The sequence below is a fragment of the Rosa rugosa genome, chromosome 5, assembly GCF_958449725.1.
Source record: "Rosa rugosa chromosome 5, drRosRugo1.1, whole genome shotgun sequence".
In the NCBI taxonomy this organism is placed as follows: Eukaryota; Viridiplantae; Streptophyta; class Magnoliopsida; order Rosales; family Rosaceae; genus Rosa; species Rosa rugosa.
Window position 1 is genome coordinate 7984352 of NC_084824.1, and position 27433 is coordinate 8011784.

Genomic DNA, 27433 nt, shown 5'->3' on the forward strand with positions numbered 1-27433 from the left:
CCTCTGAGCTGGTTGATCAGTACTCGTACTTGAGTAATTTGATAACCGTCTTTAACGGTCTTCTTATTGACATCTCTGTAGTCAAACACCATTCTAGCCTTTCCTCTGAGGTTTTCTACATGATTTCTCACGTAGAATGCTGGAGCATGATGAGGGCTAGTGGAAGGTTGAATTAATCTCTTGTTCAGGAGATCTTCAATATCTTTTCTGAATTCCTTCTTATCTTCTTCTTTGTACTGAGGAATGGCTTTGACATGACAGATAACATTCATGTCATGTAATCTTAATTCAAAGACCACTGGGTCTTTTCCCAAAACTTTTGGTGATCTACATCGATATTCTGTTCGAGTGGTTTCTTGATTTTTTCAAGAGTAGGAATTTTCTGAGACTCAAGCTTATTCTGAAAATGCTTGAGGTTATGCTCATAGAGAAAACTAGCTTCTTCATCTTCGCTAGTTTCTTCTTCTTCTTCAGAAGATTCTTCAACAAGTAATTCTTGTTGTTGTTTGATTTGGAGTATGGGTTCGAATTTGGGTTTGTAGGGGGTAAGATCACCACTATTCTGTTGCGATCTTTGATACTGAGTAGTGAAATTTGGACCTACTACACTTTTTACTTGTGTAAGTTGGTCTGCCCAGAACACCCGTTCTCTTTTTCTGATGAATCTTTGTTGGAGAATAAAATCATTTCCCAACAAGAAATCAGATCCTTGGCCTTCAGATTGCCAAACATTTTGGATGATAAATGTTCCTCCACCAATGGTGATATGAACATTTTTTGCTACTTTATTCATGGTAAGATGGCTTCCATCAAACGTGACACCAGTAGCTATTCTTTTCTTGTCTTCTTTCCAGAGGTCTTCTGGAATTGCAAATCTCTTTGCAACAGTGAATCCCTATCCATTATCTACAAATGCATGTAGATGATATTTCTTGTGATCAGGGAATTTTAGCCCAATCTCTATGTAGTTACTGTATCTACTAGTAGTCTAGTAGAGACGACTTTCGATTGTTGAAGCTCATTTTCTTGAGCTTGTTCCTGTGGTATGAATGGTTTGCATTCTTCTGGAACAATTTCTGGTGGTTCAACTAGTTCTATATTTTCAATTTTTCATTGATTTTTTCTTCGATTTCTTCTTCCTTTATTTTTGAGGAAGATGGTTCCATGATTTCGTGGAACAACGTTTCTACTTCTTTCTCTTTTTGCTCAGAGAAATATTCTTCATATTCTTGTTCAACCAACTGGCTGATAAGGCCAGGCTTGGTTTTTCTTCTTGCTTCAGCTATGAAGCATTCTTTGTGATAAGTCTTTTTTGACTCTTCACAAAACATAGGGAGACCATCCTCTTCAGTAGTCACAAACGAATGTACCAAGGTTCACCTGATAAGAAGACATTAATGATTCTGTCTTACTTTCTTCTCAGTTTTTGACCTTCAGGACATTCATCTGTCTGGATTCGAAGTACTCTACTTCAGAATCTGTCTCAGAGTCAGATGATTCTTCTTCTTCAGACCAGGCAGAGTAGACTGACATGTCATCTTCTTCTTCATCAAAATAGGCTATTTCATAGCCTTTCATGTTTGCTGTTTCTACTATCTGCTCATTCTTCAAAGAGAGCTTTAGTATATTTTTTACCCTTTTCCGGGCATTCATTGGCATAGTGCCCTTCAGCTTTACATAACCAACATCTGCAAGCTTTCTTGCTTGGTTGTTTATGATTGACATGGTGATTCTTCTTTTTCTTGAAGAATTTTTTTTTAGGATCTTCATCTTGTTGTTTCTTGAAATTGGAACTTTTCTTGAATTTCCAATCTCTTTTCTTATTACTCTTTCTGAATTTTTTCGAGTAATATTTTTCTTTTATTTTTCTGTGGAATTTGGATTCATGACATCCCCAGTTGGTTGGCATATCAAGTATTCCATAACATAAATTTTCAACTCCTTCGAGTTGTTTCTTAGCCATCTTGGCTTTGCATTGCTCTTTTAATAATTGCCTGATTCCGTCGGCAATTCCTCAAACTGAAAATCTTTCAATTGGTTTCTCAGCTATGCTTTCTCTCACAGCTGTTCTCCACGGTTCTGGGAGTTTCCTGTGCAACATGTTGACTAGATCAATATTTTCTAGTTCACCAATCGTACAGTAATATTCTTGAAATTCATTTAAGTATTCTTCAAAATATCTCATGTCACAGATTTTGAGAGCATAGATATTTGATTTGGCTATTTCTTTAGCCTTTTCACTCAAGTTTGAGAGATCTCCACAGAACTGATCGTACAGGGGTACTGCAAAATCATACGGAGATTTCAAAGTTTTGATTTCTTCCAGCCATTCTTTTCCTCTGGTTGTCTCTTTGAAAGAGAAGTAATACTTCTTTGCTACTCCGGTGAGAGTAGTTTCAAAGTATATCTGAAGATCTGGTGCTTCAAATTTTCCAACGGTAAGAGCAGAGGTCATCATCAGGCTGTTTACCCATTGGTCAAGAGTTTTTCTCTTGTCTAGCGCTTTGTCTAGATCTAGCCAGATACCATAATTGGAAATTGGTACTCTGGGTATCTTGTCCTCTGGGACAAATCTTTGAGAATTTCTTTCTCCATTTTTCCCAGTAGAGGCTTTCTGTATAGGGAGTTTTAGTTTTCCCTTTTCTAGAATGATGAAAGTTTTGGAGCTTTCTCCTTCTTCCATTTCAATATCTTGGTAGGGAAGGAGTTTTATTTTCTTTCCTGGTTTGAATTTTTTCATTTCTTCGATTAGTTTTTCTAACCGTTCAGGATTTTCGCAAGCTTCTGCTTCATCATAGAGATCATAGAGCTTTTGTGCTCTAAGCATATTAACTGGTCTGTTCAGATCAGCTTCTAATTCTTCTTCTGTGATAGGCTCTGTTGGTTCTTCAACAGAGAATTTGGTACCACTAACACTAGCTTCTCTAGTGCTGTAGCTTCTTCTAAGAAGATTTTTGTTTATCCTGATATTCTTAGGACAGACTTCACTTTTTCTGTGATCGTCGAATTTTAGACTGATATCTCCAGTCTTTCTGCTTTCATATATTGCCGCTTTGACATTTTCTGCTGGTTTTTTCGGACCAGATAGTTTCCATTCAATAGGAAAAGTTACTCCATTCCAAGTAACCTTGTGAATCTGTTGTGAATGGTTTTTCTGACTGGTGAGGAATCCAGTAGTAAGACCTGGGATATTGGATATCCTTGTCTTAGGTTCTACTGTGGTACTCATCAGTCTATAGTATATTCTGTATACTATTGCGAGTTCTTGCATATCGTTTTTCATAGATATGCCATCTGTCTTGACTCTCAGTCTTAGACAGTGAGCTGCATCTTTCAAGCTGGTTGAGAAATTTGGGAAGCAGTTGAAATAAGCCACTTGATTGCATAAGGATGCTTCAAGTGTTCCCAACAGACTAGCTTGAAAATCTGTTAATATAGTCTTGTAAGACACATAGAACTGAACAGTTTATGCCTTCTCGGGCAAGAAGTTTTATGTCAACTTGGACTGCTCTAATGTGCATAAATTGATAATTTTTTGTTCTTGCTCTAGCAACTTCAGCAGGGGTGATCATTAAGAGATCTGTTTCTCCTGTTGTAGAGGGGGTTGTAAATTTCAATAATTTGAAGTGATGGCTGTCCATCAGGTCAAATTTTCCCCTTTTGTAGATTTGTTTAAAATCTTGCTTTGGAATTGAGGCGTTTTTTTACCTCTTGTTCGATTTCGTTGAATTCGAATTCTTCGACATTCAGGAGTTGTACTCCTTTCTTTTTCCCGAAGATGCTCATCATTTTGACATCTCGAGTTTCTTTCGGATTTTCATACCGAATACTAGTATAACTAGTTGATGGTTCCAGAAAAATCATGTTTGGAACAGGATTCTTTTCTGGTCTTTCTAATGGTTTGAATCCATTAACTTTCTTTGTTTTTACTGTAGGCACTTTCTTGTCCTTCAGTATATTTTTCATAGAATCCAACGTTTTTTGTTGTTCATTGATTTTTCTACTAACACTTGTTAGCTTTTCTTCTTCCATTTTTGGAAGTTTCTTGATATAATCCAGTTTGTTTTCCAATTTTTCTAATTGGTGGATTATAGCAGGTAGTTTTTGTAGATGATCTTGACATCTAGACAATTCTTTCTGTAGGTTCTGATATTTCTCATCAGAAGTTTTCAGTAGAGAATTCAACTTCTCTAATATTAAATCAAACATTATCCCCATTGGGGATTCCCCTTTTGAGATATTTTGCAAGCTCTGATACCAGTGATTTGCGGATCTAACCAATGCTCATGTAATCAATAGGTTTTTGTTCCTCTTTAAGGATATATAAGAGATTTTCAATATCCCGCTCAATCTGATAGATACTTGTTTGTACTCTAAAGATGATATCCCAATAATCGGGAGTTTCTCTTTTAAGACTCTCTCTAAAGTCTTTCAATTTTCTCAATTTTTCTTTTTCTTTCTTCAATTCTTTGCTAGTAATTTGACAAATAGCCTTTAACTCAAGTTTGTCAACGATCGATATTATGAATAGTAAAATTTAACTACTTTCCTTTGAATATAGAGGATGAAGCTTAGCTGCAATTATAATTTAAACAGATAATTTCAAGATATGGGTCCACCACGCTTTATCAAAATTTAAAATATTAAGATAAAAGAGAAAAGAAAATGGAGAGGGGTATTTGTGGGATGAATAGTGAGTGGTTTTGAAAAGTAGGGAGAAAAAGTGAAAAGTTTTGTATGAGTGAGAATAAAAATAAGTTGGTGGGGTGTATGAGAGGTATTTTGCTAGATTTGGGGTGTTTGAGAATTTTCCCTAAATAATACTTAATATTAGCCTAAGTGGGTTTGTTATGTGATTTAATCCAATGCAAACTAGAAGGACACGTTTGTTTGGTTTGGCAAACGTGTCAACTTGAAACATCATTTGCTGGGTTCCCTTGCTAAACTAGTCTCTGTCTTTTCTCTTCCTTCGCCCTGCTACACCAGAAGACAAAGCCTCATTCTCACTCTCCCACGGCGACCGCATACACCATTTTCAACCACCACCACTCCATTCCCATTGCTGATCATCAACCACTTAATTCAGTCTTTTTTGGAACACCACCCTCGTCGTCGTGCCGCTCACACTAGCAAACTCGACCCCGATAACAACTTGTTCGGGTCGGAGTTCGAATTGCCGGAAAGTGAGTATGTGAGTGAGTGAAGAGTATTAAAACAAAAAACAAAAACAGGAACCGCCTAATCACTGAGCGCCCAGCGCCCAGACAAACCCGCCTACACCGCCTAGCCCGACTAGGCGGCCGATTTTCAGCCCAGCACCTAGGTCGATCGATTAGCCTAAAATCCGAACGGCATAGAGGCTCCTAGGCCGATTTTTAGAACCTTGATATTGCCTCATTTTGAACATGAATTTCATGATCATAGGCATTCATGCTTCACCTCCTCACTGTTATAATTAATGGTTATTGCACTTGCAGTTTCGATAAAGAATTGGAAACCGGACAGAATAATGAATTACTGGTAATGAATGAGGCGACTCTCATCTGATAGAATAATAAAATATCTAATTCAAAATTAAATAATAAATAAATCGATTTGTTGTTATTTAGTCAGATCGAATCAGAAGCGGAAGTCTACAAATATGCAAAAGTGCGGATGCGGCTCATAACTGCTCAGCGCTTGTAAATAGCGGCGCTCGTCTTGCGAGTGCCGAACCAGGTCTCCATTTTGAGCTTCTTCTTGCCAGTGGACTCATAGGTAGACGAGTTAGGAAGTCAAGATTGAGGTGCTTGAAGTTTCTGTTGAACTTCTGGCGCGAACCTTCGAGTTTGATCACCTTGGTCTTTATCTTAATGGTGGTGCCGTCTGTGATGTCCATGAACTTTAAGGACAGAACCAGCCCACCGTCTGCACTGCCTTGAGTCGCGTTTGCAGTTTTGCATCAAGTATTGACATCCGCTTTAATCCGGGCTCGATATTTAGTATCCTGTTTAAGTAAATCCGAATTGTGTCTGGCCCAAACTCTAGGTTACTTGACCTAGTGGTAATAGAGTTTTAATTAGAGAGAATCTTGGAGAATATCTTAGAGATATCCATTCATTGTATGATTACCTTTCCTTGTACGATTCAGATTCTATGCATTGTAATCCTCTATATAAAGAGGCCCCTATTATCAATGAATATACGCAGCAATTCTCTCTCAAATATCGTTTCCCTAAAACACGTTATCAGCACGAAGCCTAACCTTGAAACCCTAAATTCGTAGCCTTCAAATCCCTGAAACCTCCGCCGCCCACCTTAAAGCTCTCAACTCCAGGAGTCCAGAACCGGCGGCGCCACCCCAAGAACCGGCCGGAAAGACGGCGAACTGGCCACCAGAAGAAGAAGAACATCCCCTGCCCGGTTCGAACCATTCCGGTCCACCTTTGACCATCATATTTCTTCACAGGCGGAATCTCTACCCCAGAATCCAGGAACCGGGAAGAAACTCACCGAAACCGGCCATATATTTCCTAAACCGGCCAGTTGAAGCTCGGAAATTCCGAACCGGTCAGCCACTGCCGAGCCTAAACCTAGAAGCCTGCAAGCCCAAAAAGGACAGAAGCCCAGAAAAGAAAAGAAAAAAGGAAGGAGGCAGCCCAAGCCGAGCTCGAGCCGAGGCCCACTGACGCAAGCCATGTGAGCAGCTTCGTCAGCAGCATCGTCATCAGCCACGTCACCGCCGGTAACTTTTCCGGCCGCCGCCTGCGACTTTTCGGCAGTTTTCCAGTGACTTTTTCCTGGCAAAATTTTCCAGCGACCTATTTCTAGGTATTTTTTTATAAAGGTTTCAGTTTTTTTAAAATTCAATTTCTCTTTTTTTTTTTTCAGGGACTTGCAACCTCCCTTCTTCTACCCCCCTTTCTTCAGCATAGGGGAGACCAAATTAAGCCGAACTGTGGGGGTTCGTGCTCACTTCAAGCTTGGAGCTTGTAGAGTCCTCCAAACTTAGAGTTTGTTGAGATAAAACGATCGACCACAAATATCATTGTTTCGATCTAATCCAACCCCTCTTGGAATCGAATTTCTTGGAAGCGACTACGCTCAGAAATTCCTAATTTCTTGGAAGCGGCTACGCTCAGAAATTCCTAATTTCTTAGAAGCGGCTACGCTCAGAAATTTTTATTGTTTTCGTGGTAGCATTTTCGCTCCGAAACTAACCATAATCTTTTGTTGTTTTTCAGGATGAGTAACCTGAACAAGTTGAGCTTCGCTCCAATAGAGACAACAGGCGCAGGACACCACAAGTGTGTCCGTGATGTGCGCTAGCATCTTAAGGCTGATGGGATCCTAAGTACGATCCAAGAGCCAAGTCAGAATGTGCTTACTTCTCAACAAGCTGCCGCTTTTGAAGCAAATAGAACTACGAGAGAGGCCAATGAAGCTAAAGCCATAATTCTCATGACAAGGCACATGAATGACGCGCTCTAAAATAAGTACCTCAATGAGGAAGACCCCAGAAAACTATGGGTAGAACTTGTTGAGATATAAAAAAGTTGGTTGCTACATATATGGCTGCCGTAAAAAAAAAAAAAAAAATACACTTGCAATGAATTACATTCAAAATCCCACATGGATAAGTTTATACATGTTGTTACAGCCTTGACCATTTCAAACGGCAAATAGGCCATTCAAAAAGAAGCAAAAGAGATATGCTGATACTCAAAGTCTATTAGCTTTGAAAAAGACTTCAAACGTGAAGCAAACTCGAGATTGTTGCTGGTCAAAATACAAGATAAGCTTGTTATCCAAAATTCAAAGTTTGTCATTCAAATTTCAAAGTTACTAGTCCTGCGGAAAGCAAAGTTATCTGAGGAGCAGCTATACTATTATAAAAGGACAATAACGTGAAAAGAAAGACAGACGGAGAGAGAGAGGAGAAAAATATTCAGAAAACAAGAAGCCAAGACTCTGCCAAAACAGAGAGCGAAATCGAAGCAGCTCGAAGGGAGAAGTTCAGGTATACACTGCATCATGCTGCTCTTGCTTGTTTCGGCAGGGAATTAACAGTTTTTCTTCAAGGCAAAAGGGGGCTGTTCATGAACAACCAACACCCTTTTGAGACAACCATGGTCGTTCAAGAACGGCCGAGCAATCTCCTCTTGGATTAAGACTAACATGGTCGTTCATGAACGGCCGACGTCTTAATGCAACACGGCTGCTGGGGTTTTAAATATTGGAACATGGGGTCGTTCATGAACGGCCGAATTCCGATATGACAACCTGTGCAGTACATTCTCTTCCTCCAAACGCAGCAAAACCCATCACATAAAATGCCTCCCTTGCTGCCTTGCTTTTCTCTTTCCACCGTATCAAAACTTTTCCACCACCACTTCCAAAAAGAAATACAAATCCTAAACTACCAGTTCACAATGCCAAGCAAAGAAATACAAAGCCTCACCCTTGGTGTTTCGCCTCTGTAAACTGCATACAAAAAAAAATAAAAGAAGAAAGTTAGAAGGCAGAGCCGCAGACAAAGGAAGAGAAATAAAAGAAGAGAGTTAGCGAGACTGTTGGTTTTTGCAGTACTTACCACTCTGAAATTGATCTCTGGAGCTTGGCGGTGGAGACACAACGACGCGAGAATAAAATCTTTGAAGCGAAAAGGCTAGACTGATGTTCAAATAAAAAACAGTTAGTGAACGCTTTGTGAAGTGGTGGTGAAGCGGTGGCAGAAGTGGCAGTGTGTCCAGTGAATTGAGCAGCTATTTTGACGCCATCAGATAAAGTCAAGATTGTAGTTTTTCTATACAAAATTAATTATATGACTTCTTTGAGATCGTGAAGCAAATACAGGGACGAAACTTGATTGTTTCTAGAATCATGATTAACAAGAAGATAAGAAATATGGCTTGGTTGTTCAATCTGGAACTTGCAAAAAGAAATCAAATGGTGACAGGCATGATTCAATTAATCAATTAATTAATTCAATCTTGCAAGCTAGAAGACAAAGGGTGGTGTGATTAGTTGCAGCAAGGCAAAGTGCAAATAGCTTCACCTTTCCAGAATTTTAATCAAGGAGGAACGTCCAAAACCTGCAGACAATGACAAAGGGCTTTAAATATAGGCTCTTCAAAACATACTGCAAGTCTGAGTCCTCAAAATTATAATTGAATATATGTAAGCTTTTAAGCATATATATTTGATTATGAAGTTATGGTGTGCTTTAAATGCAAAAGACAAAAGACTCTAGAATCTTTTGTAATTAAGTCATGGTCCAAAGAATGAAATCATGCTGTAGCTTTATTCTAAACAACGAAATGGTGGGAGCCAAGTTCCAGGGCCATTGAAAAGGGATGAATTATGCAATTAAATCGGTGGCAAACATAATACTTGATTCCAAGTTTGAAGCGGTGGTTTTAAAAGAATATTTGATGGATCGTGGCATTCGCAGAAGAGTCGTACCAGTCGAAAAGTTGCAGCAGCTTTTAGTTCTTGCTCACCAACTAATCGATCGAGTGCCGTAATGAGGAATTGAACCTTGCCGATTTGGGAATTTTAGTTGACGTTTCGATGGATCGAAATCCATTGAGAAGAAAGATAGAGGCCTTACCCAGTTCGTAACTACAGCATCACAGGCATGCAACCCGCTATTTATGCAGAGCCAAGCTTCAAGTTTCCCTCTCAATGACGAATTGTAAGAATTGGCTTCCATCTCCAACACGATCTCATGGATGGAGTGGGCCTTACAATTGGGCCTAACGCAAAATAAAGCTAAAGGCCTGGAAAGGAAAGCGGGTGTCCAAATCATTTGGACCTGACCCAGCATGGAGCTAAAGGCCCAGAAATACAGATTACCTTTTACGTCCGTTTATCTCAATATTCGGGCCCGGCCAAATTTTGGTTCGTCGTCAACACAAAAGCCCATTCACCTGGTCCAGTACGAGATTTGGATATTTATAAAAGAAATACATTCGACGGATTCAAAAGTAAATATATGTACATCCGTCAACACAAAAAATTCTCCCAACACCAGAAATACATATTTTCAAGAACTACAATGGTTTGATCCCTCCTTGAGGGTATGTAGGCAATCTAGCAACCCACTAGATGCAACCGCAAGTCCAAATAAAAATCCCTGACTCCCTGGTTCATCCATCCGAATCCCTAACCGCATCAGTCAAATTCCGTCAAACACCAGGAAATGTCACAACCTTTCCAAATAAATCCACAACACATCGAATCTCTGATTCACTTACACCAAACACGATTCACATTCCAAAAAGCAATACCCTCCAATGGGTCATTCACCCATTGGAATTCTTGAACTACGAATGGCTTGATCCATTTCCAAGGGTACGTAGGCAACCCGTTCAGATATCCGGGTGCAGCCACAAAAACAAACAAACACACACATCCCTACAATTGATTTCTTCATAATAGGAATCAAAGGGTGTTTCCCTGTAATGGGGATTGTAATTAAAGGACACATTCTGTCTTGAATGAGTCGAACCCGAACTAATTAAAACTCTATTCTTTTAATGAATACGAGTGAAATTATGTTGGGTGATATTTTTGCTCACTGTGTGCAATTTTTACTCAACAGAACTCGAGCAGCGTTTTGGCAACGTTCGTGACTCCCTGCTTCCTGATTTAGAAGTGAGATGGCATAGCCTCCGCTTTTGTGATTTCAAGTCTGTACTTGACTACAATTCGGAAGCACTTCGTATCAAGTCTTTGATGGGCTAAAGCATGTAATGCACCCCAGAATGTTGCTAATTACGCGTACAAGACATATCGTGAAGCAAGGGAAGCAAATTACATGGAGCAAGAAGATCAAGATGACGATCTCGCTCTAAGGGTTGAAGACTTCAAAGGCCAAGATCCAGAGACTGGCGATTTTGATTAAGTCTTTTTTATTTTCCAAGAGATGTAAAAGGCAATTGCCATATATTTTTGTAGTAGATGCCAATGGTTTAGTATTTCTTCAAAGTAGGCTCACCCAAAGTAAGTGTGATGTCTAGGAAGGTTATGAGATTAGTGGTACTTAAGCGAGCCTTGCTCCATCGACATCTCTCTACTCACCTGGTCACATTTATTTTGGAATTACCGAAAGAAGTTAGAAGACAACCATTGTTTTGCATTAGCTAGCATTTTGGATTAGATTTTCTTTCGTCAAAGAGACAATGATGTAATTCCGTTGGCTTATGAATAAAATTTCGAGTTCTTTTCAAGACTCCATTTTGATTCTGAGCATATTACTTTGTGACTACGATGGCTGGGTCATCAATATTAATTCAAGGACATAGAATAGCCCAAGTTCCCCTTGCCAAACGGCACCTTGATTACTGTCACAGAAAATCTCTACGCTCTTAGCGAAAATCACACCTATGTATAGCCAACGGATTCCATGCGAAAAAGCATGTAGAGAACGAAAATGAGTTCCTTTGCAATACCTCTAATGATTGCGAACAAAGGCGCATCTTAGAGAAGTTTATGTGTCTCTCTAGTGGACTCTATGTCACTATTCGAGCTATTAAATCCAATAAAGTTATGAGAGAAGATCTCTTGGATTTAGACACATATTGGCTTTGTCACGACAGGATAGGTCATCCTAGTCATGATATGATGATCCGTCTACCAAAAACTTCACATGGACATCATTTCCTTTGAGCGAAAAGAAGCATGAATCAAAAGTTGATTCTTGGACCAAGTGTGACCGCCGCCGCTGCCTCCGGAGCAACCACAGTCCACCACCAGCCTAGGGCTGGCACAATTCCTCTCCATGACGCTATGGATGGCGTCCATCATGGTGATAGAGCCCTAGGTGATGCTACAATCACCAACTTTGCTTCAATTAGCGTTTCAGACGCTCAGGCCCAACCAAAATCCTCATTGGTTGCTTCTAAAGTCTCTCGCTAGTTTTACAAAGCCCGTTCCTTAGGAAAATTAGGATTGAGACCGTCCTATGCAAAGGATATGAAAATACTCATTCTGTTCCTACATAGAATCCATGAGGATTCTTTGGACTGATTCAACTAACTTGCGCACGTTTAAATATCTCATGATGTTGGTTGACATGCAAACACGCTGGTCACGTGTTGTGCCATTGTCCACCTGTAATGCTGCTTATGCTACACTCCTAGCACATATCATATGACAACGGGCTCACTCCCCGAATCATCCTATTCAGTCAATTGGATTTGATTATGCTAGAGAGTTTACATCGAAGACTTTCGATGGTTATTGCAATGGGACTGATGTTAGACATCATATTCCCATATACACACCCAAATGGTCTCGTGAAAATAACTACGATGGTAGTCAGGACATTGGTAATGCGCATCAATCTCCTTATATCCGCTTGGGGTGATGCAATATCGCATGTAGCTATGCTAATTCATCTATGACCCACCGCCACTCAATCTACCTCTGCATTACAGCTAGTGATTGGGTACAAGTATCGTACTTACGCATCTTTGAGTGTGCCATTTATGTGCCAATTGCGCCGCCACAGCGCTCTACGATGGGTCCTTACAGACGAATGGGCAACTACGTTGGATTTGAGATTCCAACAATCGTCCGCCACTTAATCCCCTTGCTAGGCGATCTCCTCACCGCTAGATTTGAGGATGTCACTTTGATGAGACAGTATTCCCATCGTTAGGGGGACATAAGAACACGGATGTTCAGCAGGAACGACAGGAATTTTTGTGGCCTGTCCCTACTATATCTCATCTCGATCCCTGTTAAAGTGACAAGATCACACAAATATGCTGTAAACATGCATGCAAGGATGGACGTCCCTACGAGAGGACGTAGCGCCACCCTACACGAAAGTAGGCATGGCGCCAACGCTAAATAATGTGGTACTCTGGCGTTACAGGCCATGGCGCCAACGCTAAATAATGTGGTACTCTGGCGTTACAGGCCATGGCCCCAACTAGGATGCATGGGAGGCCAGTGGGTTTGAATGATACTTTGGCACACTCCAATCCTTTGATCATCGACACTCAAAATACGTCTCATGAGAATCCTCCGGATTATGGTTATTGTTGGGGGACGCCTCAACGTCAGAACCTATTCCTGAGAATATAGAGCTCTATGAAAATTACACTAGTGTACATGAGACGTGGGATAGAAACTCCATCATAATTGATGATGTAGTTGCGCATTTCATTGCGCATGAGTTTGTTGAGTCAGATGATATCGAACCACGCTCCGTTGATGAATGAATACCAATGTAGAGAAATTTGGCCTAAATGGAAAGATGCGATCCAGGTTAAGTTGAATTCTTTAACGAAGAGAAAGGTTTTTGAGCCAGTGATGTCAACACCTCCTAACATAAAACCTATTGACTAATGGGTCTTCGTTAGAAAACGTGATGAGAAAAAGAGATGGCAATCTCACCTTATGGCACAAGGCTTCTCATAAAAACGCCATGGAATCGACTACGATGAGACATATTCTCTCGTAATGGATGTCATTTCACTCCACTACCCTGTCAGTTTGGTATTTTCCGAATAACTGAACATGCAGCTTACAAATTAATGTGGTCACTACGTATCTCTATGGGGATCTAGATACGGAATATACATGAAGATTCATGGTGGACTTCATTTACCCAAGTCAAGTGGCTCTAGACCACAGAGCGTGTTTGAAATAAGATTGAAACACTCACTAAAGTGACTACTTGATTGGGAAAGGATAAGCCCGCGCGTTTCCATAACAAGTTTCGGATTCTATTGCGGTTCATGTTGGACATGATCTTCATTGGAAGCCCTTAAAGAGTTAAGGGAAACCGCTGAACACTTGAAATCCGAGTTTGAGATGAAGGATTTTGGGAGAACACGATTATGTCTCGGTTTGGAACTTAAGCATCGTGTTGATAGATGCTTAGGCATTTAGACAAGGTCAAAACTTCAAGCACCCTCATAATCGTCCGTAGTCTTGATCCTGAAAAGGATCCTTTTCGTCTGAAGGATGATGACGAAGATATGCTAGAGGCAGAAGTGTCTTACTTGAGTACAATAGGCGCATTATTGTATTTAGCTCAATGCACAAGACCGGACATCTCATTTGCCATGAACTTATTAGCTAGATATAGCTTTGCGCCAACGCGACACCATTAGATTGGTGTAAAAGATATCTTTCGATACTTGAGATGTATGATTGATATGGGTTTGTTCTATCCCTACAGAGAGACGATGGATTAGAACCCATCACACACCAGGAACGCCGCCAACACTGGCCTGCGTCCACTATCCCCATCCCAAAACGAAATGTGTTTTGGAAGGTTTTGCTGATATTAGGTATCTCTCTGACCCACACAAAGGTCATTCCTAGACTGGTTAAGTATTCACCATGGGTAAAGACCATGATATCTTGGAGGTCTACAGAACATACCCTAATCGCTATCTCTTCGAACAATGCAGAGATCATTGCTCTTCACGAAGTGGTTCATGAATGTATATGGATTAGATCCATAATTACGCATGTTCGAAAAATTGTGGTTTGAAGTTTACCACAGATGAGCCTACGAGCATTTAGGATAATGCTGCTTGTTTTGAACAAATGAAGCAAGGCTACATCAAAAGCGACAACACCAAGGATAATCAGCAACAACAGACTCTCCTCAAAATCAAAGTGAACTAGGTTCGATATGAGGACAGTGTGGCAGACTTGCTCACTAAGTCATTGCCTAAATTTCACTTTCGAGAAACGAGTTGGTAGCATCGTTTGGTACGTTATTCGAACTCTCATGATCGTTGTCATCAAGGGGAGATGCAGACATCAGGGGGAGGTGTCTACATGTATGGTCTCGAAACGTGAATGGTGTGTTGTGCTCTTTTTCCCCTTCAACCGAGGTTATTTTTGTCTCACTGGGTTTTTGTTACTCGGCAAGGTTTTTAACGAGGCAACGAGAGAAGCACCGCATTTGGGCGACACAAGGGGGAGTGTTTAAGTAAATCTGAATTGTGTCTGGCCCAAACTCTAGGCTACTTGACCTAGTGGTAATAGGGTTTTAATTAGAGAGAATCTTGGAGAATATCTTAGAGATATCCATTCATTGTATGATTACATTTCCTTGTACGATTCAGATTCTATGCATTGTAATCCTCTATATAAAGAGACCTCTATTATCAATGAATATACGCAGCAATTCTCTCTCAATTATCGTTTCCCTAAAACATATCCCTCAATTCAATTTAGTAAAAAGTTTGTTTTAGAATTCATTTAATTGCAATTAATTAGAAAGTTGTTGACCTTGAATCTAACCTCTCTATGTACGAAACACTAGTGGACAATGTGTAACTACGACAATTTGATCGTCATGAAATAACCATCTTAGCTTTGCCTGCAGGACAATTGATTCTTAGTTTTAGAGACTCTAATGCCCATAGTTTGTTTTCAATGCTTTTATGTTGTAACTCAATTCGTTAGTGTTGTATTTGTTTTTTCTTAAAAAAAAATAGAACTCTATTCGTTAGTAATATATAAGACCTATTTGACAGGACCCGCCCCGGATTTCACCCTGAAATCCGAGGTGGCCCTGCGGGGCCCACCTTAGAGATAACTCTACCGAGAACTGGTCGAGTCACCCCTAAAGTGGACTACCCAAAATAGTAACCCACAATAGATCAGAGCCAAACAAAGAAGTGCGGAAGCTATTCGTCAACTATGCCTCGATCCATGTACGACCGACCTCAACTAATAGCGCCTGCAAACTGGGCATTAGAAACCGAAAGGCCCAAGGGAAAGTAGACGAAAAACGTTAGCGTGAGTGGACAAAAATAAACAATTTAAAAATAAGAAGGATTTCATACTTTCCCACATTTATTTCATTAAAAACCTCGATGCATGCACAAATGGTAAAACACATTTAGCTTTAAATCCAAGGATTTCAAAACGATAAACCGACTAGCCTCGCTAGTCAAAACATTCGAAAATAATATCGTAAAACCGAAATCTCGTTTCTCAAAAAGATAAGACCAGCCCCGCTGGCTACAGTGAAAATCGGACTAGCCCCGCTAGTCAAGCAACGATAAAATATGGGGAAGAAGTTTCACCATACGAAAGAAGGGAGCCTCCCAGGCTCGGGTCGGAGTGTCCCACACTCTGGAGCATCCCATGCTCTGCTCTTACTCACCCACAAACACATAGTAAGCAGGGAGGAGTACTAATAGGCTAGCTAGCAATAAATATGACGACCCAGGTATGGCGGGTAAAAACCATTCAAATCCAGTAAATCTATAAGGCTTCCCCATAAGTCCCGCGAATAAAAACACACGAGTACGATTCCCAACCGTACCCGGAAATTCTCGTAAAAAGTCACATAAATCAACAGCGTGTCCCACACGCTAAAAGAATAATTAGATCAATTATAAATCGCAGTTCCGAAACAAAACCGAATCCAGAATCATCAATGAGGCATTCCCAATGCCAAAACCGTAAATCGATAAATAAACAAGAAATATAATTCCATCGAAATCTCATTTCGAAAAATATTCCAGAAATCTCAATATCGACGAATAAAATATATTAATAAATTCCGGAAATCACCTCGGAAAAATAATTCGTCGAAAATAACTTAAATCACAAGTTCAAATCCGAGCGAATAAAATTCACGTTCCAAAAATCATGATGGAGAATCCAAGCAATATTCCAAAACCGAAATCATATCCGAAACTAAAATAATATGATAATTAATAAAACATTAATTCGAAAAATAAATGCATACATCAATATTCAAAAACAAACGTCCACTCACAGTACTAGTTGGCGACCACGCAAACGAGTCCCTTCATCTAGCCGTAGCTCGCAACATTGCCCTGTACACAATTATATTTCCGTAAACGGCAATCCGATAAAATAAATACGAACCTAAACGAAACCCGAAAATCTCTATCTCCAATACCTCTCAAATTCCACCCAAATCTCTTCCACAACACCAATTCCTCAACTTACATATTCCACAATGAAAACGAGGGAAATCCAACGGCCGGATTTCCCACAATTCCATCACAAAACTTCAAACTTCGGAAATTCACAAACAATTCCAAACTCCTCTAAAATTCACCAAACTTCACATACAAGCTCTATGATAATTATAGAATTTAACTAGCCAGAAAATGAAATTAAAAAGCTACCCTAGCCGCCGCTACCGCCGCCCACAGTGGCGGCGCCGGCGTGGCGGCGCCGCCGCCACCGCCACCAGCTCCGATGGCCACCAAACTTTGGCAGCAGCACCTACTCAACGGACCCAATAATTCTTTCAACTGTGACCAAGTCAGAAAATGAGCGGAAGTACCTCAACAATTAAGGAGAAGCTTGAACTCAAACTGTGAATAGTGACCGTAATCTTCCAATCGTCGATTCTTCCTCTACACTGCAAATCATGGCTCAAGGCTAGGGGGAAAATGATCCTTGGCAAAAACCGAACCTTCGACGCCGGTTTGGTGGCCGGAGACGGCCGGAATCGCCGGAAATCAACGAAACTCCAAATTGCTACAGTGAACTTCACGGCTCAAATCCAAGCTCCTCGGGCCGAGCCACCGCAAAACACCACCACAGGCGCCTAGAGGGAGCGGAGACGAGTCCGCCGGTACCCGCCATGCACCGCCAGGTGGCCGGAAAAGGAAAGTGGCCGAAGTTGCAGAGCGACGAGGAGAGAGAGAGAAAAACGCGGGGAAGAGGAGAGAGGGAGAGAAAAGAAAAATTACCGGCCTCCACAGTAACTTTTCAAATTTATACTATCTACCATGAACAGTAATTTTACCTTTTTTCCTTATAACTTTCGCATACGAACTCCGATTTTTACGTACCACATATGCACGCGCTCGGTTTGACGTCCTCTACAACTTTCATGAAGAACAATTTCTCAAATTTTGACCCGAACAAAAAGTCAATTTTTAGGGCAACTAAAAGTACTAAAACGACAGTAAAAGTGAAAGTAAAGGTCGTTTACCGTCCAAATGACTAGTAAACAGGTAAATTGAGATACGGGACGTTACACTATTAATTATCAAGAGACAGTTGAAGAGCGCAATGACGTTGGCACTTTGGTTGACACTAATAATATGGAATCTGATTTGGTAGAATATATTGTTCATCAAGCTAAGTTCTGTTGAGGTGATTTGAAAAATGAAGAACCCCTTAGTCATCATACATATGCTCAAGATGAGATGATTCCGTTGTTTTCCTGGTTTGATGAGGGTGAAGCAACTCTAGAAGATGAGAATTTTCTTAAATCTCTCTCAAAGTCTCAAAATCAAAAATTGAAGGCCAAGAGAGATTCACGACCACCTTACCCTACCCACAATCGGTCCCCCGTTGTGCGTCTTGATCTTAAAAAAAAACTCTTAGCCCACCCCACCCTTACATAGCCAGTGAGAATTGAACCCATGACCTTTACAATGTTGAAATTATAACTTACCAACATGTCATATCTTTGATTCAATCGAGTCTTCTTAATCTTGCTTATGTTTTAGTTGCCTTTTGGTTTAGTTATTTCGTCTAAGGGGTTTTGGTCTCATGTCCCCCCTTATATTCTATATTTTTTATTTAATAATTTTTTTCGTTTGCAAAAAAAAAACCTCACTAATTATTGCTTCTCCATTTGAAAAACAAAAAAACAAAAAGTAAACCAACTCTCTGAGGCGAAACTAGGGTTCTCGAATAGGGTTGCCTACATCCGTCTGACAGCGAGTCTATGGGCGCTGTCGTCGGACGGGATCTGTTTCTAAGCAATCAAAGGTCCCTTTATCGGGGTGTTCTTGCTTCAGATCGAGGGTACCAGTATCCGGTGGCAGGGGTGTTCGCGGTGGCAGGGGGTGATGCTCAGGTCTGGCAGGACGATGGGGCGGGCCGGTTGGGTTGGGTTGTGGAGGTCGGATTCGAGGTGGTGCTCTGCAGGCTGGTTGCACGAGGATGGTGGAAGCGAGTTGCTCCGCTTTGTTTTGGGGATGGGAGTATTTCCATATCCGATCGGGGCATGGTGGCTGGTCGATCAACGTCTTGGGACAACTGGACTGGAGAAGCGGTGGCCGGCGACAAGCTGTTGCAGGTTTCGATCCGATTCAGTGGTTACGCCGAGGCTAGTAGAAGGTTGTTGCAGGTGGTGGCTGGATGCAGGGGAGGGTGGTCCGATGCAGGAGGGCGCGATCTAGCTCGGACGGTGGTGACCCGATTCTGGTGGTGGAGGCCCAATGCTTGTGCCCGAACAGAATTGGGCTGGGCCTTAAACTGCGACTGTGGTACCCTTGTCTCTGGGGATTATGCTTGGGTTTGGGCCCACTATTTGGGTCCAGCCCAAGCTGTTTTATTTTTTACAACTTTTATTTCTTTAAGTTGTCTAGGTTGGTTGCTATTTATGCAAGCAATAAAACCCTACATTTATTGTGTAGGACTAGTCGGGCTATGTGCCTGTGTATGCACTCTATGTGCCTTGTTTGCTCTAGGTTGGCGGCGAGTTATTTGCTTCGTCAAATGGGCGATGCCGCCTAGTGGCAGGATGAGACTAAGTGTCGTTGGATTTACTTTTCGGCGGTAACATAGGAGGAAAGCTGTGCTAAAGCTGGTAATTATGCTATGTTGTAATCGGGTTACATATCGAGTTATCTTTCCGCTATGTCACTGCTATGTTAAAGCAAATGGAGTAGCTAATTGTGCACTCTTTGCTAGTTGGTGCTTGTTAGAATGCAAGTCTCCTGTAGAAATTTCAGATATTATTTCGGAAAATACTCTAGATGCTTATTGTAATAAGAGGTTTTGGCTCAATGTCCTCTCATTGTATTCGACAGTTTCATTAATCAAGACTTGAGGGCAGCCGCACCAACCATTTATTCAAAAAAAAAAAAAAGTAAAAAGAAAGAAGAAGAAAATTTAGAGAACACGAGTTATGTTTACATATTTAGTCAATTCTCTTATAAGTTGTTACTAACTATCATCAGATATAATTCACAATGTCGATAATAATAAAGTAGTTAAAATTATATATTTGGTTTGATTCTCCACTCTTACAGTTAGATTTAATGGAAATTGAAAAGTAGGTGAACAAGATTATACTATATACATAGTTAAATTTATACGTAGTTTGTGAAGTTAACATGTTTAGGATTGAACTGTTATCAGATCAGGGATTATCAGATTCACAGTACAACAAGGAGAGGCCTACTAGTTAAAGGATGGTCCAGCCCGTATACCTTATACACTCTGCAAGCCTCATGACTTGATATTCACTTTGGGCCAACAATCTCATGTTAACCAATGACTTAATTGAAATTTTTTTTGCATGCCAGTTGAAAAAGATGAAAGTGAGCAAACATTACGGTATATATTTTTCTTTCTTTTGAGAAATCAAACATTACAATATTAAGCTGTGTTCTTTCCTATTGTTACTATTTAGCTTATTCCAAGAACATACCAACCTACTAAATGTCAAATTAAGGACAATTGCTCCATTGAAGAGTTCTCCAGAAACGGACAGTTATATAATCAAAATTGATGCAAATTAAATTGAAGGACATTAGGTAATGTTCTGGTATGTCAACTATAACGTGAAATTACTCAATCATCTTCATATTTAACATTTGCTCGACAAGCTTTAGATAGAGATATATGTTTCACCATGTTTCGTAAGTATACGTGGGGATGATTCAGTGCACCGACGTGCACTACTTGCACCGACATAAATGGATGGTTAAATTATATTAAATACACTCTTAGGTTATTAATAAAAATATTAATTATAAATATCAATGGTTGAGATCATCTTATAAGTGTTGGGTCATTTGCACCGTCGATGCATAGAATAATTTCCATTAAATACGCGCATTGTAAAAGTTATTGTTTTAAATTGTATGTCCGTATTAATTTTAAATATCATTCACCATTAATGTTAATTTTCATCTTATAGGTGATGAATACATTGTCCCGATGATAATTTTTTGTCTTCCGTGACAAATACTAGTAGTAAGAGCTTGCATTGGTTGCTCGTGTATGCATAGCTGACTTTAAAAAAATCTGGTCTTATTTCACTTTCATGTTTGAAAGTATAGCTGGAAATTGGAAAAGATGCCAATGTTTGGTGTTGACCGGAGCATATTATTACGCAGGCAAGCACAAAGATCGAGTGGATCGAAAGAGCTTATATTTGTGGAGGTAACGGAGGCAAAGACTATGATTTAACTATGAATAGTAAAGCTTAGCTTTTATGATTAAAGTCAAAGCTTCAATTTTCAAGCAGTGGTCGAAGCTTCAATATGTAGCCATCTGACTATAGTTGAGTTGAGTATTGTTTACACAAAGATATAGAGCAATTACTTTGAGCAGCTTGTGGATCACGTTTCACTATTGTGTTAATTTGATTAAGATTAAGAAGGCCATAGTCAATTACTGTTAAATCTAAAAGAATTAAATTCAGTTTAGTCCCTCGAACTTTAGGCCTAAAATCACTTTGGTCCCTGACTTTTTTTTTAATCAAGATGGTCCCTGCACTTCCAATTTCCATCATTTGGGTCCAAAATTTGAATTTAGTGCGAAAGATGACGTCATGTGCTGAGTTGGAGCCGACACAGGGGCCCACTTTTTAGATTCTAGAAGGGCAAAATGGACATTTCCAAATTAATCTAATTTCTCTCTTTTTTCTCTCTCTAATTTTCTCTCTTTTCTTCTCTCTCTCTCTCTCTCTCTCTCTCTCTCTCTCTCTCTCTCTCTCTCTCTCTCTCTCTCTCTCTCTCTCTCTCTCTCTCTCTCTCTCTCTCTCTCTCTCTCTCTCTCTCTCTGTCTCTCTCTCGATCTCCTTCCTCTCTAGATCGACGACCACGAAAACCGTTCTACCACTTCCACCTCCACCTCCCTTCGATTTGAAGCTCCACACCACGCCGTCTCGCTCCTCGTCCTCCTCCTTGATCGGAATCGGTGGCGTAGGCACAACCTTCTCTCTATCTCCCCAAACCCGATTAAAGCCCTAATTTCTCACATTCACCCAATTCCATCAAATGTCACCCCCGGTTGGTTTCTCCATGACCTCCGAGTCGAACTCCGGCGACGTAAACTTCGACCCGAAGCCCAACCAGATTGCAAATTGAAGGAATCGAGCGAGGGTTTGGGGTGTGATGGAGGTGGTGGTATTCTGTGGGCGAGGACCAAATCGGAGCTGGAGGCCGACGGGCCAGAGAGCCCTAGCAGCAGCGGTTATGCCTGCAGGTGGGGCACTCCTGACCTCAGGCTATTAAGGAAATCAAGTACTCTTCCATGAGTAAGTACCATTTTTCTTTGGATTTGAATTGGATTCAAATTGCTCTTGTTGACTTAGATTTAGATCATTTGAATCAAATTGTAGTCTTTTTCACTACTATTGTATAAAGTATGAAACCTTTTGGCACACTAATTGCAGAAAATAACTAAAGTATGAACCTTTGAACAGAGGAAATGAACTTTGCTATATATAATGAACAGATGGATCTTCTTATTGATTTCTGATGGCATGTGATAACAATTCACAATTGCAACTAACTAGCTATTGTGGTGGTTTGAGATGGCACTATGAAATTGGGTTGTGCTTTGATTTTTCCTTATTCTTAGCCATGCATACATTTCAGATTAAAACAAGGTACAACGCAGAGGCACCTTCTAATCATTACAGCAATCATATAAAAAAAAGTTTCATCTTCTTTGTTGAGCCTAGAACAAATCCTGGTTTAACAGTTTTGTAATAATTCTAGTTTTCTGTTAATTATTTATTTTTCTAGTAAATTCTAATTCTTGTCGATTTAGTTTTTTTTTTCCTTTTAAAAAAGAGGCCAAAAGGGAATACCGGACAAGCTCTTTACTCATTTTTGGGGATTTTGCCGATTAACTACAAGTAGGGATGACAAAAATCCCCAGCGGGGCGGAGCTCCATTGGATACCCGCCCCTAATGGGGGGAGAATTTGGGGACAAATGGGGTAAGGGGATGGGGATCCCCAATCTCCGTTATCTAAGATTGGGGATGGGGCGGGGGTGATATTGTGATCCCCATCCCCAAACCCGCCCCAATAATATATACATATATTTACCCTTCAAATATATATATATATAAATTTATTTTTTATAATATAAATCACAAATATATACATTTACTATTTTACTTTAATGGCTACACTTTCACTTTTAATTTTATTTGTTGTAGATTTTGATTTTTAAAAAGACAATATGAGAAAAAAATTGTTTTATTTATTAAATTCTTATTGGGGATTTGGGGCGGGTTTGGAGGCTTAGTCCCCAGTGGGGATGGGGACAGGGAATCCCCAATATATTTTTATTGGGGATTGGGGCGGGGATGGGGGTGGAGAATGACCTCGGGGATGGGGATGATATTGTGATCCCCATCCCCAACCGGCCCCATTGCCATTCCTAACTACAAGGATCTAGGGCTCTGCATCAGTCTGGAAGAATAGAGAGGAAAATTGAAGTCCTGTTTTGGTGCAGAGTAGTTTAGAGTTGAGTAAAACCTCCAAATTTCATAGTTCAATGATTATGGCTTATGGTTTTCGCTTCTCTGTCTCGATTGATGTTTTCAGTTTATTGGTTTGCCCCTTGAGATGTCTATTTCAAGTATTTGCTATATTCTGTTGTTAAGAACTTCAATCACATGAAAGCTTGGTTGTATGAAGCTTGGTGTTAGTTGCATATTCCTCCTTTACTGCTTTGGTCGAAAATATTGTTGTTGGTGAAATTATTTTTTCTTGTTAGTCCTCAAATGTATTATCTGATTACACAAACTTGATGGTCACTTCGAGTAGCATAAAATTGATATATTATTTGCTTAATTTGATTGAGGTGTGAACCCGAGAGAGAGAGAGAGAGAGAGAAGAAAATAGAGAAAAGAATTAGAAATTAGATTAATTTAGAAATGTCTATTTTGCCCTTCTAAAATCTGAAAAGTGGGCCCCAGTGTCGGCTTCAACTCAGCACATGACGTCGTCTTTCGCGCTAAATTTAAATTTTGGACCCAGATGATGGAAATTGGAAGTGCAGGGACCATCTTGATTAAAAAAAAAAGTCAGGGACCAAAGTGATTTTAGGCCTAAAGTTCGAGGGACTAAACTAAATTTAATCCAATCTAAAATTACATTTTAAACTCAATGTAAACTCGATAATCAATTTACTATAAACTTGTTGTTTACTAATAACTAAGTGAACATCTTTTGTATCTAATATAGTCTAACACCAATTTTGGGATAGCTGGGGTGGGCTAAGAATTGTAGTTTCTCCCGCCGGTTCGATCAAGTCCTGCTCATCATTATTCACCGAAGTAGATAAAGGCAACAAGGGTTAAGTTTTTTTAAAAATTGTCTTCGGTATTAGCCCAAATGTTAACAAAAGGTATGAGAATTGAGTTAAATTAGGCTAATTTCTTCGTAACAAAATAAGTTAACAAAAGGTATGAGAATTGAGTTCATTTTCCACAAATGTAACAAAAAATTTATTTGTAATTTGACTTATTGATGTAAGAGTGATATCCGAAATATATTCGAAACTAGTTTTTCAACCAAAACGATTCAAATTTTAATACCAAAATTTCAAAATCCCAAAAAAATGGTTTAAAGGAACCATTTTAGAAGAAGGTGGTGAGGAATTAAGCTGGGAGCTGATGTTGTTGTTTAGTTGTGTTACTTTTCTAATTTATTTCTTATGTATTTTTGATCCTTCTCTCGCCCTCGTAGCCTAAGAGCAACTCAAACATCTTCTCTATAATTTTTGTATAATAGGGAAGCAAAAGTCAAAGTTTTAGCATCTTTTTGTTCTCCAACTCCAACAGATTCCATATTTTACAGCAATCTCTAAAATCTCCATATTTTTCCTTAAAATTTTAGAGATTGTAAGGAATTTAGTTTTCTCTTTCCTCACTTTCCCTTAAATAGGGATAGCCACATGGAATCTGTTAGAGCAAAATAGGCTCATTTTTTTTCTAAAGTAGAGAAAAATCAAAATATAGGGAAACTGTTGGAGTTGCTCTAATGAATTTCTGTTTCGGACAAAAAACAAAAGAAAAAAACTGGGAGGTGAGGGTAGACCTCACATATGTCTTAATTATGACAATAAATAATGTTATTAAGGAGTGAAAGGTTTTCAGGGCAAGCCGGTTTTCAGTGTTCACACACTAATCAAGCACAAAAGCCAAGAAAAGTAATTAAAAAACTATTCATTGACCTGCAACTCCGCCGTCGAGGTCAAGCCGACAAAAACGCCTTAAGAGGACAACTAAATCCCAAAAGGGCGTCACCGTCTTCTTTCTAGCAACTTCGCCAGTACTCCCTAAACCAACCTGTGCAACATTATTCAACCTCACGGTCCTCACCACCTACGTAACCCTACCTTTCCATTTTTATCTTATCATTGTCAACGGTCAGAATCGCTGGCTAAATTGAGTAAATTCTCATTCATGAATCTCCTTATTCTCTATATATATATAGAGTATTACTCCCTTGCTTTCCCTAGTAATTAACCTTCCTGTTCTAGCTGTCAACCAACTTCATTCCAGTTTTTAGCCATGAACTCAGTGAAGACGTTCCATGAAAATGAACAGCGTTCAGTTGCAAGGAAGGAGACGATGATCAGTGGCAACCGACCCTCTCCATTGAAGATCAACAGAGATTCTTATCTCATTCATAAACAACAGCCTTCTCGCATGGCCGGAGCTCATGGATATCATCAACAGCAACAACAGCGGCACCATCCGGTCATCATTTACACTCAGTCTCCAAAAGTCATCCACACACGACCCCACGATTTCATGGCTTTGGTCCAAAAGCTCACCGGCCTCTCACGGTCCGATGAAGAACACGTCGTTAAAGAAGACCAAACTCATAATGAAGCTGCTCACAAAACCCTACATGCTCGTCAAGTTGAGGATAGTACCATCATCCACAGGTGTATTAATGATAATGAAACCTCTTCCGGTGTGACAGATGAAATTGGTGGTGGTGGTGATGATCATCGTCATGGGCAGAATATTAATGTTGGCGGTGATGTTCGAGCTGACAGTTCCTGTTTTAAAGCATCATCAGCAGGTCCAAATCGCACTTTAAGTGGCTTTAGCCCAATGCAGCAGCAAAATCAGCATCCATATTTTGCAGATATTCCAATGTTTACGCCGACTTCGATGGATCATCATCACTTGCTCTGCTCACCTCGCCCGCTTTACAGATTTCCGGATTCGAGCTCACAGATCTCTCCGAGTACTCTTTGCGGTTCAATCTCTCCTTCAATGTTCAAGTTCATCAAGGGACTACCAGAATACTAATCGATCGACACATTCGTATGGTCAATGATTACCTAAGCAGCTAGCTAGCTACTACGACACTTTTAATTCATTGATTAATTCTTTCATTCTGTTGCTCTTGTCCATACCTCCGTTTCTTGATTCTTGTAGATTGATCAATTTCTGTAATTTCCACTATTGTCAAGGAAAGCTGCTACTAGCTAGCTCCATCTTTGATTTTTATGAATTTGACTATTTAATTTATGATATCAATTTACGGGTCAATGTAACATTGTTTTTCCTTTCTCATAGTCAGCTTATTATCTTGGGATTTACGTAAGTACCAGCTACCAATAGCAATGTATGTCTTCAATTCCCACCAGCATATTCTGAATATTAAATAACATGCATGCATTGATATTGATTTGGCATATTTCATTACCCTAATTAATTAAGTACTCACTTTAATTCCCACGTAAGAAAAAGTTTAAATACTATAGCAAGCCTCAACTCTTGACTTTGACCACAAACGGTGCAGTATGTCTTCAAAAAGTATATTTATGTGTTAAACGATGTCGTTGCTGGACTAATTGTCGTGTATATATGCATTTATTATACATATATAGATATATAATTTGACGATTCCATGGGGGAAACTGTTAGTATATGATTTTCTAACCATGTATGAATGGAAGCTCGAAATGGTTTGAGACGGTACATATTAACAATATCAAGTGGAATTGTTAAACGTTGCTACTTCCCGGTTCTTCTATATATTCCACTCGAGTTAACAAAATGCATACGAATCAAAGAAGTACACCATTGACTATATTTATAATTGAATATTGATTTGTAGTAAATTAAGATCACCCGGGCACATGGTTAAGATTAGGACCAAGTAAATTGATACGAGTTAATTGCATGGTAAGCACATACGTGCATATATCTTAAGATTGCTGAAATGTAGATCAAAAGAGAAGAATTGAAACTACTACATTTTTCAATACAATATAAAGTTAGAAACGTCTTACACGAGTTAGCAATTATCCATATATACCAATCGATTATAACCATTGACTATAGCTATAATTGAATATTGATTTGTAGTAAATTAAGATCACCCGGGCACATGGTTAAGATTAGGACCAAGTAAATTGATATGAGTTATTTGTTTCGTCAAATGGGCGCTACCGCCTAGTGGCAGG

The 27433-nt window shown here is 39.7% G+C and overlaps 1 protein-coding gene and 1 long non-coding RNA gene across 2 annotated transcripts; one reads left to right on the plus strand and one right to left on the minus strand.

The window, feature by feature from the left end:
- Positions 1-7698: 7698 nt before the first annotated feature.
- Positions 7699-8710, minus strand: LOC133712371 (uncharacterized). The gene is made up of 2 exons (XR_009847332.1): positions 8573-8710; positions 7699-8463 (listed from the first exon to the last, which is right to left on the minus strand). It is a non-coding gene; the product is annotated as an uncharacterized LOC133712371 (long non-coding RNA).
- A 16688-nt stretch (positions 8711-25398) lies between these two features.
- On the plus strand, positions 25399-26589 carry LOC133712716 (VQ motif-containing protein 8, chloroplastic-like). Its single transcript, XM_062138819.1, has one exon. It carries the CDS (start codon positions 25518-25520, stop codon positions 26268-26270), a length of 753 nt encoding a protein of 250 aa, XP_061994803.1. The 5' UTR covers positions 25399-25517; the 3' UTR covers positions 26271-26589.
- The last annotated feature ends 844 nt before the right edge of the window (positions 26590-27433 follow it).

Coding starts and splice junctions, on each gene's coding strand:
- LOC133712716 (XM_062138819.1), top strand. CDS start 25,518: ATGAACTCAGTGAAGACGTTCCATGAAAATGAACAGCGTTCAGTTGCA.